Source organism: Anopheles darlingi, chromosome 2 (genome assembly GCF_943734745.1).
Source record: "Anopheles darlingi chromosome 2, idAnoDarlMG_H_01, whole genome shotgun sequence".
Taxonomy (NCBI): domain Eukaryota; kingdom Metazoa; phylum Arthropoda; class Insecta; order Diptera; family Culicidae; genus Anopheles; species Anopheles darlingi.
Genome location: NC_064874.1, coordinates 79,861,057 through 79,873,556, shown reverse-complemented (window position 1 = coordinate 79,873,556; position 12,500 = coordinate 79,861,057). Strand labels below are relative to the sequence as shown.

The 12,500-nt window shown below is 48.8% G+C and overlaps 1 protein-coding gene across 1 annotated transcript in view; it reads left to right on the top strand.

The window, feature by feature from the left end:
- Positions 1 to 2,599: 2,599 nt before the first annotated feature.
- LOC125952676 (ITG-like peptide) overlaps positions 2,600 to 12,500 on the top strand; it is a 15,650-nt gene continuing 5,749 nt past the window's right edge. The window contains exons 1-3 of the mRNA XM_049682296.1: positions 2,600 to 2,990; positions 6,111 to 6,292; positions 8,843 to 8,963. Of these exons, the coding sequence (XP_049538253.1) occupies positions 6,131 to 6,292; positions 8,843 to 8,963 (283 nt within the window). The 5' untranslated portion in view covers positions 2,600 to 2,990; positions 6,111 to 6,130. The remainder of the gene's footprint in view (positions 2,991 to 6,110; positions 6,293 to 8,842; positions 8,964 to 12,500) is intronic.

Below are 12,500 nucleotides of genomic sequence, written 5' to 3'. Positions count from 1 at the left end.
AAATGTTTCCGCCTAGTGGTGGCACAAAAAGTCCTGCCACCAACTCGTCGACCTCGCGAGTGGGTGGAAAAACTTACAAATCCCGAGTTTCCGAACTAGCACGAGAAACGTAAAGTTATGCCCCCCTTCCCCATTGAGGCGAGATCTGGTAGTGCAGTGCTAACGGTTGGAAACTCTCGTAAATTTCACTCGTTGCTCTGCACAGAACCATCACCGGAAGCACCAGCATCCGCACCGATGACGTTGCTACTGCTCCAAGGATACGGTGGTGAAGATGCGCCAGTATGCTCTTCACATCGTGACGTGGATCCGATAGGGGAGCAGTAGCAGAAGTGGTGCTGTGTTAGGTTTGCGGTCAAATCATGTTACACTATTCTACCGTTGGGAATGAAGTTACTTTGCACAGAAAACAAAGCAACCCACTCGAGAACCGAGAAGGGAACGTGAAGAAAAGCAAGAAAGATATCATGTTCCGAATGGCGGAGGTTCTCAGCAGACGAGACCAGCGTTCTGGTCTGTGCTGTTCGTTGATGAATGCTGCTGGCTGTTCCCAGGGAGTAGGGAATTCGTCTCTCATTTATCACCAAACACGCGTCACGCAGTCACTGGAGTGCGAGTGCTGGACGGACGATTTCAGTTGAAGAAGCATTCCGGCCCGGGACGCTTTTTCTCGACTCAATTCACTGCTTATTTACGCAGCATTGGCCAAGGGGAAGGTAAATAACTTTGCTTGCAATCAATTTAAATTTACAAACAAATAACACCTTCATAAAACCAACACACCACGATAGATTGCATCGTGCTGTGGTGTGGTGTGCTGTGGTGTGGTGTGCTGTGACTAAACCAGTTTCTGTCTGTCTGTCTGTCTGTGTGGCCACATCCAAGTGCCAAACGTGCTGGTTACCCAATCACGGCCGTATTAATACGTTATGCAATTTTGATCAGCGAAGAAATCAGTCTTCGCCGCTGTGGCCATTTTTTTCCTGTTTTGCTTTCCTGTGCTTTGCTACTTCACCTTTTTGCTGACTACCGCAACGATGCGCAACGATCCGCTGGCAGAGGCAATCAATTTCGTACGCCCACGTGTTGGCAGCTTGTTAGCCGTTCGCTGTCTGCGTCAACGTCACATCCTTTCTCCATCACTCGCCTGGTGTTCCATCCTTCGATGGATGTGATGCATCTGTATGAGCATTCTTGTCGAGCGCAAAAAGGCTGGAACATGGTTGAGACAGTTGAGCTGGCATTGGGTCATTGGTATTATTTTTTGATGAAAACGAGAGCCCTCCACCTCCGTTTCTGTTCTTCTGAGAGTGAAGGAGTATGGCTTTCGAAAGAATAGCTTCATTTGATTGCTCTGCTCTAGTGCTGCGCCATCAGTTGTCAACATCAGCCAAAACCCCTTGTGGACAAAGGAATTCCTCGGCAGCGAGAGTTGACCGTGTGGAACCGAACAAGAACGAATCGTTTGTTTGTCTCGCCCATTGCTCTGGTACTTAGTGTTTGGCACGCCACGATTGAGCTATTTTGTCAAAGTTTTAATTAATGAGTTCTGCAAACAACTTCCAGCAAAATTGCAGCTGGACATTCGCTTCTTATTGCTTCAGGGGCTAGCCCTTCGAAAGTTATCCATTTACAAGAAATGGCGTTTGAAAAATAAAAGAATTCGTACGGAGCATGAACACGGACTCAACACATACAACGGTTGCCGATGGTCCCTTCCGTCGTATGAGGTGATGAATAAGCAATCAATATTTGTTGACCGTGTTCCTGGAAGCGTACGGCGAGGTTCTTAGCCAAATAATAAATATATATTTATATCCTGCAACCCGGGGGGAATGTTTGTGAAGAAAAGAATTTGGAAGCATATCTCATTCCCATGCTCGACCAGCATGCTCTCGACTCGCACTCCTCCAAGACGCGCTGCACGAAAGCTTCACTCATGTGTAGTGTTCGTTCTTAAAGCTGTTGGAGGCCTCGACGAATCATCATCAACCATCAGTGTGACGCTCGCTAGTCCATCATTATAGTAATCATCATTCGCTGGCAGAAACAAGGTTTCCACGAACCGGAGAGAACAAACTCTTCAAACAGCCCGCGATTCGAGCGCGATTCGTTCTTTGGAGTATGCGCACGACTTGTCTGCGTTCGCTTAGCGAGAGATAAAGCTTACAGAAATGGACTCTCTCTCTCTCTGAGAATGAACCCGAAAGTGAGGGGAATGCGTGTTCCGTGCAGCTTTGCATCGCATGGGAACAAACCATTCATACGAACGTGGTCTTCCAATGGACGTTTTGTCGAAATGATGCGAGCATTCAACGGTGCTGCAGCAGAACATCTTCAAGATCTTGCTCTCCAGATCCGTGTTCCAAGCACAAAGGTTAAGATATCCATTCTCTCTTTACAAACAAACATACACCCGGAATGTCCTGAATGGTCTGGAGCGTACTGAATGGTCCACCAGCGGGAGTGCGATCCCAGCAAGCTCGCGCTCTCGCTTCACAAACCCGAAAAGAGGGGAAGTCATAAACACGTTTTTGCCTCGGTCCTCGGTCAATTTAGTCCTTGTGAACCGTACCGAAGGCTACCAGTTCCAGCTTGACCGTGGTATAGTGCGTTTGGTGAAGCGTTTTGCGCTCGTACCTGCTCCGTCTCTCACCCCCGGCCAAACGCTTCCTTGAGCGCTTGAGGCTCCCAGGGTTCTTGGCGTCCGCTGCGACACCTTACGCGCTATTATTCAGCAGCTCGGTGTTCGGTTGAAAGTAGGTGCATCGGGGCAGAAAAAAATCCAAACACGCGCTCAGCTAACCCGTGAAAGTTTGTGACGAAGAGGTCCGCTTCGTGCTAGGTGCAGGTGTTGGGGAAACTGCGAGGTTTCCGCCGTCGGAGGAAAAGCATTCTGGGAAAGTGCGTGTAGTGCGTCTGAGTGAAACGCCTTCGTCGTCGATACATCGGTCAAGCGACACACAGTCAGGCTTCTCCGGAGTTTAAAAGTAAGCGAAACAAATACACACACGCACAAACTTCGCCTTAAAAACCGATTCTGTCCCAGGTTCTGCACCCGTTTCTACCTTGTGCGACGCCAAAAAATATGTGTAATTCGATGGAGTGAGTTGAAGGTGCCTTAGCGTTTGTGAAATCGACTTATTCATTCGTTTCCATTCGTTCGTTTCTGCTGTGCTATTGGTGTTGGGTGGTTTGAAGTGGACAATGACAGAATGCAATTGTCGAGGCGTGTTTTAAAATGTAAAATTAGTTATTGGAAAATCATACACCTTGTTTGAGAACTGTATATAGAAGAACTTATAAGAAATATTTTGACATTAAACTGTGCCTTCAATCCTTCCAGTTACTCCGTGCAAACAAGGACACAACACGCTCGAAACGCAGACAAGGTGTAGAAAAATGTAACATTTTAAATGACATTTCACCTCGTTACTGGGGCGAATATAACTGCCTATAACTTCAAAGTGAGGACAAAAAGGTCAGCGTAATCCTTCGTTTCACGACGCACAAGTGATTGCAAAATTCAAATAATGGACTGCAAAAGGATAGTCTATTTGTGAATCGAGACTTGGTTAAATTCAATCGATTGGATCACAACTGCAATAGGCAACGTCATCAAAAACTGTCCTGTAAATTATAGAACAGGATGATTACATTACGTACGTTGGTGTATGTGTGTGTGTGTACGTGTGTGTAAGTTTTTTTGTTGAACGTATGAGTTCAGGAATGCGTAATGCCTTGCGTTGTCCTTTACCTACAGTGCAAAAGAAGGAACACGATAAACGGAACACCTAGTGTGCCATTACCTGCTGGGTAGCTGGAGTTTTAAATTGATAGACACATAACCCCCCACGGGAGCGGTCCTCAGCGGGGGGGGGGGGGTGATGGTTCTCAACAAACCATTATTACCATGCTTCAGAGCGAGAGCCACTAAAGTGCAAAGTTCAGGTGGAGTACAGCACCTGTCGTGTGCTGGAGGCAATCCCCCCACCCCTCGGTAGTCGTCGTCCGGACATCCGGTACGGCCCAGGAACTCAACAACACACAATCCTTTCCCCCCGACGGCGGGTGGTGTGCATGAGGTGTTAATGTTTGCCATTTTTCCATCTCACCTAGCGGAAGTCAACGCTACTGCACCGCGACCCCCGCGTTGTGCGGGGGGGGGGGGTTGTATGCGAGTGTGCAGACCACCCGCTGAGGATTGTAATTAAAATACTCATAATCATCCAGGTTGCGATAAATTTCCATTATCCTTCGCCCAACAATCGCCCAACGCCCCGTTTTCTCAGAATTTTCATTCTGAGCCGTAGCAGCCGATGACGCACGTGACTGGCTGGGGCTGGGGCTGAGGCTGGGGCTGAAGCGGCAAAAAACCGAAACGATCTCGATCTTGATTACTTTTCACACACTTTTTCTTACCTGCCTCCTCTCACCTAGCTAGCGCCACTTTTTAAAGCGCTAACTTTACGACAATTCCCAGTCGGCTTCGTCAGCTGGCCGTAGTACCTCCGTACCTTACTGCGTACTGCGGGATAACGGTGATGACTGGCGTTGGCGGTACCTTCCAGCAGTAATGATTCTTAACTGACCGATTTGCTTACCTAGAACGACACTGACACTGGGTCAAAATGAATAATAAATCATGCAGCACACATACGGAACACCGTTTTCTGTGTCAGGTAGCCTCCCTGTGCTAGATGCCAGTAGCCTAGTCACGGCCAGCCAGTTCGCATGTTGGTTTTATGGCAACACCACCTACTACGATGAAATATACTTCCTCATTACACACACACACACACACACACACTCTCTCTCTATCTCTCTGTCAGGCATCATGCATAGCGTCATGTGTGCCACCGTGAAGGACAGTTGGAAGAAGGTGCGACTCCCAATGGTTTCCGTTCCAGGCAACCGAACCTACGTCGCGGCTACTACGATTTAGCCCTAATGGGGCCCGGGAGCTTTCCCACCGCCTGCTGATATACTTGGTGCCTGGGCGAACGCCAAGTAACGGCCGCTAGCGCCCCCGGCGGTCATGTTATCCTTGTGTGTCACGAAAACTTGGCGATGCCATTTGACCTCGGGGTTGGTTCCCATTTTTTCCACCGCCATTTTTTTATTCTGCTCCTACTACTTCAACCAGGGAATAAAAAAAGGAAAACAGAAAAGAAAATCAAGCCGGACCTTGGGACCTCGGACGGACTCGGGTAGCCTGTTCCTCCATTCTACCGAGGGCGAGTGAAATTCAAGTTCACTGAGTTTATGGCACAAGCGAACTGGTGGCAGCGGACCGGTACCGGACAGCAACGGTCCCCATCGTGCAAGTCCCCATCGTTTGCATAAATTTTGCATAAATACCTTGCCCACCGCGCGGTGACAACTGATGGTGGTGGTGGCGACCACCTACCCACGGGCATGCACGGTCCGGGCCGTTCTCTAGGCCGAAGATTCGCTGGGTCGTGCTGGGAAAAATGGAAAATGCTTTTCCCCGTACGTGCGAGACATGCATTTACAGTTACCGGTACGGTAAAGAGCGAAGCTGCAAATGGCACTCACGCGAAACTGCTACTATTCTGCCCGCTGCTGGTGCTACCGTTACTGGTGGTGCTGCTGCAAATGGCCTTGCACCTGGATCGTGCCACCGTGGCTCAAAGGATGATTGATTGCACCACGAACGAACGAACGAACGAACGGACGTGGACGTCAGTGAAAACGGGATTTGGTGTTTTTTGATTCGTTTGTTTTTTGTAGCTTTTCCCACCATTATTCGTTGTAAAAAGTTCCGAGAAAACCTTCGAGCGCGAGCACGAATTCGTTCAAAGCCTGCTCGGTTTGTGACGTAAGTGGAGTTGCAGCGGATCGGCGCAGCTGCATACGAGCTACTGACACTCCGTCGAAACACCGTCGCCGTTAACCTGCATCATTCGAGAGAGATATCCATTAACAAGCTCTGCTGGTTGCTGCCACGAAAAGCTGACTTTCGAATTTGCACGCCCACTGCTGACGACCGTTGGTCTGACCACCAGCACCAGCACCAGGCAACCAGAGTGACCGACCAGCGCGCATCACTAATCCGCTATCCTCGTCCTGTTCTTTATGCTTCGCAGCAACACTACTGGCCTTCAACATGAAAGCTCCCGCCCTCTGGATGGCCATCGGTGCGATTCTGCTGCTCGGTGACAGTGTGAACGCGTGGGGTGGACTGTTCAATCGGTTTTCGCCGGAAATGCTCACCAACCTTGGCTACGGTAGCCACGGTGGGGCCTACCGGCCACAATCCTTCCTGCAGGTATGTATCAGCTAATGTTTGCCATGGAATCTTGTTAAACGAGACGGGGTTTGTGTGCCGGAGCGAAAGTTGTTGTTTTGTTGTTTTGTTGTTTTGGTGGTTGGTTGGATGTCATTTTCAATCTCGTAACCGTATCACAATACGCGCACCGGTTGTTACCTCGTAGCGAACGTCCGTATCGATCGATGCCTAGCATTTGCTCTCTGTCTTTATGTGTGTGTATGTGCGACTTGAACCATTGCCGATTGGCTTTATTGTCCTGTCCTTTTGTGATGTTTATGTTATTACACGATGCGACTCGAAACGAGAGCCAAGAAGTACTACCAGGTGTCATCCTTTTTTGTACATTCTTGGAACATTTTCCCTTGTTTCGGGTTGGTTCGTGATCGTTTCTCTAGCCCCTTTTGGGTGCCAAACACCCTACACCATCGTTACCGGCAATCGCATTCTCTTGGTTCACTTCCGATTCCTTTACGGGCCACACCAATAATTGGATCAATAAAACTGCCACCGCAGGTAATGGTTTTCCTTTTACGAAACGGTGCCAGGCAATACTACCGCCGCAAGACAAATGTTCTCCTTTCCTTCTGGCTTAGGGCTCGTTGGAAGTGAAATAAATATTTAGTACATCTGACCAGCGCATAAGCCCAGTTTATAACCTCGCAAAAATTGCGATGAAGTTCATTTTGTGGTTTCGGTGGAGAGGATGAGACCCCATTTTTTGTCTTACGCCGGCCCTGGCCAGTAAGTGCGAAAAGCTGTTATTTGTCAGCCGAAAGAAAGCGGTTGCTGGTGTGTTGGTTTTATTTTTACCCTTTTCGTAGGTCCACACCGAGGACTCTTTGGGGGAGGGAAATGAAACAAATAGCGTCCGGGTTCGCTGGCGTCTGCCATTTTCATTTACTATCCTTGTTCTCTTGTTGGCCGTTTTCGAGCGTGTCAGCGAACCATTAGCAACTGGGCGAACATATAATTCATGGCGCTGTTCAAGGTGTAGGAAAGTGATAGTGCCAGGCGCGCTATTTTTGTGCGAACCAGACGCGACCATTCGTTATAGCGGTTTGCTTATGCTACTCTCGCCCTCGCCCTCCATGCCGAGCCTAACAGAAACATAATGACGGTGACCTACGATGCGAGCGCGAAGATAGCGCGAGCCCCGGTTAATGAATATTATTTTCCACTTTTCCTCTTTACAATATTGATTTTCACAATCGCGCTGAACATAGCTATGAGCGGAATTAATCTGGCAGCCGCGTTCGGGATGTTGAATAGGATGTTAACAAGCACGCCCAATTTGCTGAATTTTGATTTGTGCATATTGATCAAATACAAGACCATCGCGCACACGCATCACCGTTGCGTGTATTGTAGTTCCGTTGCCCGTTCGTGCTCGTTAATCCGTGACGATTTTCATTCCGTTGGAACCGTTTTGTCGTTTCTTCGTACCGTAACGACATCATGTCGCGCATACACACACACACACACACACACACACACACACACACACAGAGACAAATCCCATGCCTAACCAGCGAATAGTCGGCATGAAAACTAATTATAAACCATCGTCTCTGGCGGCTTTTGATAACTTTTCATTTAATTTACCAAATCCGTTGCAAACAACGCCGCGGCGGCCAGAGACCGCATCGGAACCGGTGGATGCGGCGGTATGCGTGGGGTACGGATCAGAGATTCTGGCCCGAAATACACACTCGCCGGTAATGGCATTTACATGGTAATTTGATCTCATCCACCATTGCGACTCGCTCGGGACACGCGTATACGAGACTTCGCCGGTGGTCGACAGAGGATTTGCATTAGGAGCGAGGCAAAGGATTCTGTCCTTTCGTTCGAAAGGTGCCGGCCCGGCCCGGCCGTACAAATGTGCCTCGTTCGTTAGACTATATGAGAACTAATATGGCATCGCCTGGTTGGTGTAATACCATACTGTTCGGTTAAGTTTTCGGTATCCTTCTTGCACAGAATATCGATCAACAGTGACTGGTAGTGGTGATGGTGTTGGTGGTGGTGCCTGTGGTCTCGAGGCAATCGTGCTTGTCTAATTTCATTAAACGCAACACGATCCATGAATCCTTTTTGGCGTGGGCTTTCGCTGGGCGCTCGATGCCACCTCACAGGAGTTTCTTTCCTCTCGATATTTGACCTCCTGCCTGACTGCGGCAGCCAAGGGGTGCTGGAAACTTTACTCCGTGTGCGCGAACGTGACTTGTGGATTAGAAATTGACAAAGTTTTCAACTGTTTCAACGCTGCACAACACCTCGGAAAGCGCAAGCTTACCTGCTAGGGCTTCTAACTTCATTCAACGCTACAACTGCACGGGCTTTGTTGAAGTTTTTTGGCTATTAACTTTCGACCTGTTCAAAGATTTCTTCAACTATTGCCTTCAGTAGTTGCCTTCGCATACACCAGAGCGTCTTCGGGTCGCTGATTGGGTTTGTGGGGTGGTCTTATTAGATATTCCAAAATGATTTACATTGCTCGTTCTATATTTCTCGCTAACCATTTCGACCGTTGGTCCCCCTTTTCAGAATGAGATCCTCGACGAGGAGCAGCAAAGTCCGCGGTACGAGGACGACCCGTGCTATCCTAGGGTATGCTCCGCCAACGAGTACTGCTGCCCTGGATTCATCTGCGTTGCGGTCGATGGCAGTAAGTAGCGTGTGCCCTTTCGCCGCCATTTCCATATCCCCAGTGTTTAGTTTTTTTTTTCTATGTCCTCACTGTCTTGGTGGGAGGACTTTTGCCAAATGCAAATCTTCCATTGAGTCACCAAAAGATAGTTCGTGAGCGGGCGTGTATCTATCGAGTAAACCAATGTTCATTACAATACTTTAAAATTGCGCCGTGAGCAAAAAAATTAACTCTCCTCCCCACTGCGAAGTATCCTTAAAGAACGTCGAAAGTAAATAATGATCAAAAAAGCATATTTCAGGCTTCGGTGTTGTTTTGTTTTACTTTTGCTTGACGAAACACGACACGCGGACATCGCTTGTCGCGCAAAAAACAAAACACATTTCCGGCAGACCAGCGGGCTGCTTCTAGGAATCGGGGCCAAAAAGGTGAAATATGCTGGCAATCAGAACCACATTATGCTGCAGCTAGCAGACCAACTTCGTACACCTAATTGCGTGAAACCAACCTAATTGCGAAGCCTCGAAGCAATACTTCCGAGTGCCTTTTGGCCGTTTTTTTTTTCTTTTGGACCACTTAGTATGTTTTCCATTTCGGCATTTGATCATTTTTTGTTGATGGAACATACATTTTGTTGGCCGCCTCCGTGGAGCGCAGTGCCAGTGAAAGTATTCAATGAAATCTGTGAACTCCTCCTTCTCTCCGTCCTCCTCTGCTTTTAAGCATTCATCCGTGGTACATCCTTGAAGAGGGTTGCCGGAGGCGATAAGGCGAACATGGTTCTCACTTGTACGCGCTCGTAGCCGTTGTTTTCCTTCATTTTCATAATGAACAGCAGCCCATCAGGCTCATCGCATCGCATCAGATTCCGCGAAAAGATATTTCGATGTTCAAGTTGTGCCTGAGACTCGCATCTTCGGTCCCGTTTCTATGGCAACATCAAAAAAATGAACTTAGCGGAACCTGGCCATGCCCCATGCGCAGAATATAAAGCCAACGAAATCCAAAGCGCTAGCTGACCGATAATGGTGCAGAAAGTGATTAAAAGTCGCTCGGGTGGTGCCCGGGCGTATCTAATAAAAAGCGTCGCCAACCGAATCCAATCCCGGGTATAAAGAGTTGCGATGAAATTAGAGCCGGTTTCTTGGGAAACTTTTCTGCGTTTCACATCTCATCCTTCAACGTAGTTTTCCGCCGTTCACGGGGCGTAGAAGTGGAAACTCTAGGTGATATCACTTTAAAGTTATTTTTACGGAAAAGTTCTACAGATTGCTTTCTCCAAAATTGAAGACACGATTCCGAGGAAGCGTTAAAACACGACCCACAAGATGCGCGCACCACCCCTGTTTCTCTCTGCTCTGGTCTAGATATAGTGATATAGGGACGCCGGCCATCAGTGATTGGATTATTGGCTCTATTTGTTATAACGTTTTATGATCCCGGCAGCCTTCCGCTGCCTGCAATCGGGGTTTGGCGATTCATCCCCACCCCTGTTATCAACTGCCAATTCGTCCCCGAAACCGGATTACGCTCCGAGAAGGGTCGGCCCCGCTCGAAATCCTCTGTCACCGCCCGGTACTACCCGGACATCCTTTTTTTTCTTATTTTTTATTATCATCCAACAATCAAGCTGTCCCGGATTCTTTGGTGCTGCTTTCTCTCGGTACCTTCTCTCGGGTCTCCCAAAAGAGCAATATTCCGGCGAAGATTTAGACGGCAGACATCGAACAAGCAGACGGTGCCTATGCCTTCCGGCGGCTATCCGGAGCAGTACACACGCACACCTGTCGCAGGGCGGATTAGGGTCCGTCATCCTTTCGCCACAGGCATTGATTTGGTCGCTTAGGAGCAGAGCCGATAATCTTCGAAAAATATGACGATCGCTCCCGGATCGAGGACCGCTGGTATCGATGGAATCCGGGCGCACACAACCACCACCACCACCGGCAGCGAAACGTTAAATCAATTGAGTCAGCGGCGTTGACCAACCTTAGGCGCCCGGGTCCGGGGGCGGGTGCGGCATTTCAATTTTATCTTTTGCCACCGTCATTGTCAGGTTGTGCACGGATTACTGACAACGGTAAGCGGCCCACGGATGAGCCGGCGATGACCTCCGCCACGCTGGTAATCCACTTCTGTGGCGTGTTTCGTCGTTTCGCCGAAAACCGAGCTTCACCAACGACGAAACAGCGCGCCTGGGCGCACAAACAACCAACTCACCGTAACTCCGTCCGAACTCTTTCTGCTCATGTAACCCGCCGGCAAAATGGAGGCAAAAAAGGGAACAACTCGGTCTGGCAACGGTCTGGTAACAATGGGGAAAATAAAAGGATCGAAACCATCGGCCAAAGTTCGGGTGTCACTCTGTCAGACCATTCATGCTGGTGAGCGGAGCACCTTCTGCTGACTTCATAAACATCCTGCGGCAAAATGTCAAATTGGGCAAGTTTATTTTGAGCGAATCGGCGAAGCACACCAACGTGGCGCACGGAGATGAAAGGCGCTACGCGAGACGATGCGCTTTGTTCCGGCCATATTTTTCCGGTAGCATCGAAAGTCAAAACTACCTTCCATTCGGGTAGTTTTTGAACCGCCCTCCCCCTGTGGCCATAGCCGTGGTAAGCCGCTCGGTACACACACACACACACACACACACGGTACACCACGGATACGGTGACGGTTGCGCGCATCACAAACTACATGACAAGTACCCACATGACACCGTGGCGATGATGGTGGTTGCCCGGTCTGTCTGTCCGTCTGTCCGTCCGTCCGTCTGTCAGAGTCGATCCTAGCCAAGCGCCAAGTACTCGGTACGGTACGCCAATGGTACGATGATGGTTGAATGTTTTATGGAGTTGACGGTAAGGACTCCTGGGGTTCGTTGGTCGTGGGGTAGCAACTCAACACACCCACAGAAAGAGCCCCCGGGGGGGTACTTTTTATACAACTTTTTTTTTCTATATTCTCGTTCACCCACATGCCTTCACTACAGATGGGTGTGTGTGTGTGTGTGTGTGTGTGTGTGTGTGTGGTGTTGGTTGTAGATGTGCTCTTCCTTTTGCGTATCTGTAGTTCGTTTCCTTCTCAGCCGTTGTCGCATATGCTAGGACGGAGGAAGAAGTGTACCATTCGAGAAAAAAAAAAGCTGTTGAAAGATAGACACCAACCGGTTGGTGGGTTCTCCGCATCATCTTAGGCTAACCTCTGTTAAATGATGAGTTGGCAAGCAATTGGCGACGAGTAGCATCATTGAAGCTGTGGGTATACACCACCGAAGAGACGAAAGGTTCTCTATCCTGACACCCACTGACGCAGGATGCTTGCCTTGGCACTCTGCACCCTTGAGAGAATAAGGTCTATCGGTCTATTCTTCGATACACTTGAACCGGAACAATGATGCACGATGAAAAGACCCGAAACGAAAAGGATGGGAAAATGAAACCATCTGCTCGTTTTTTCCTGGCATCTCTCCATCGTTTCTTTGATAGGACCATGCGAACGCTGTAATATATGCATGATATATGTTTTTTTTTATTGTTTTATCTCTCAAGA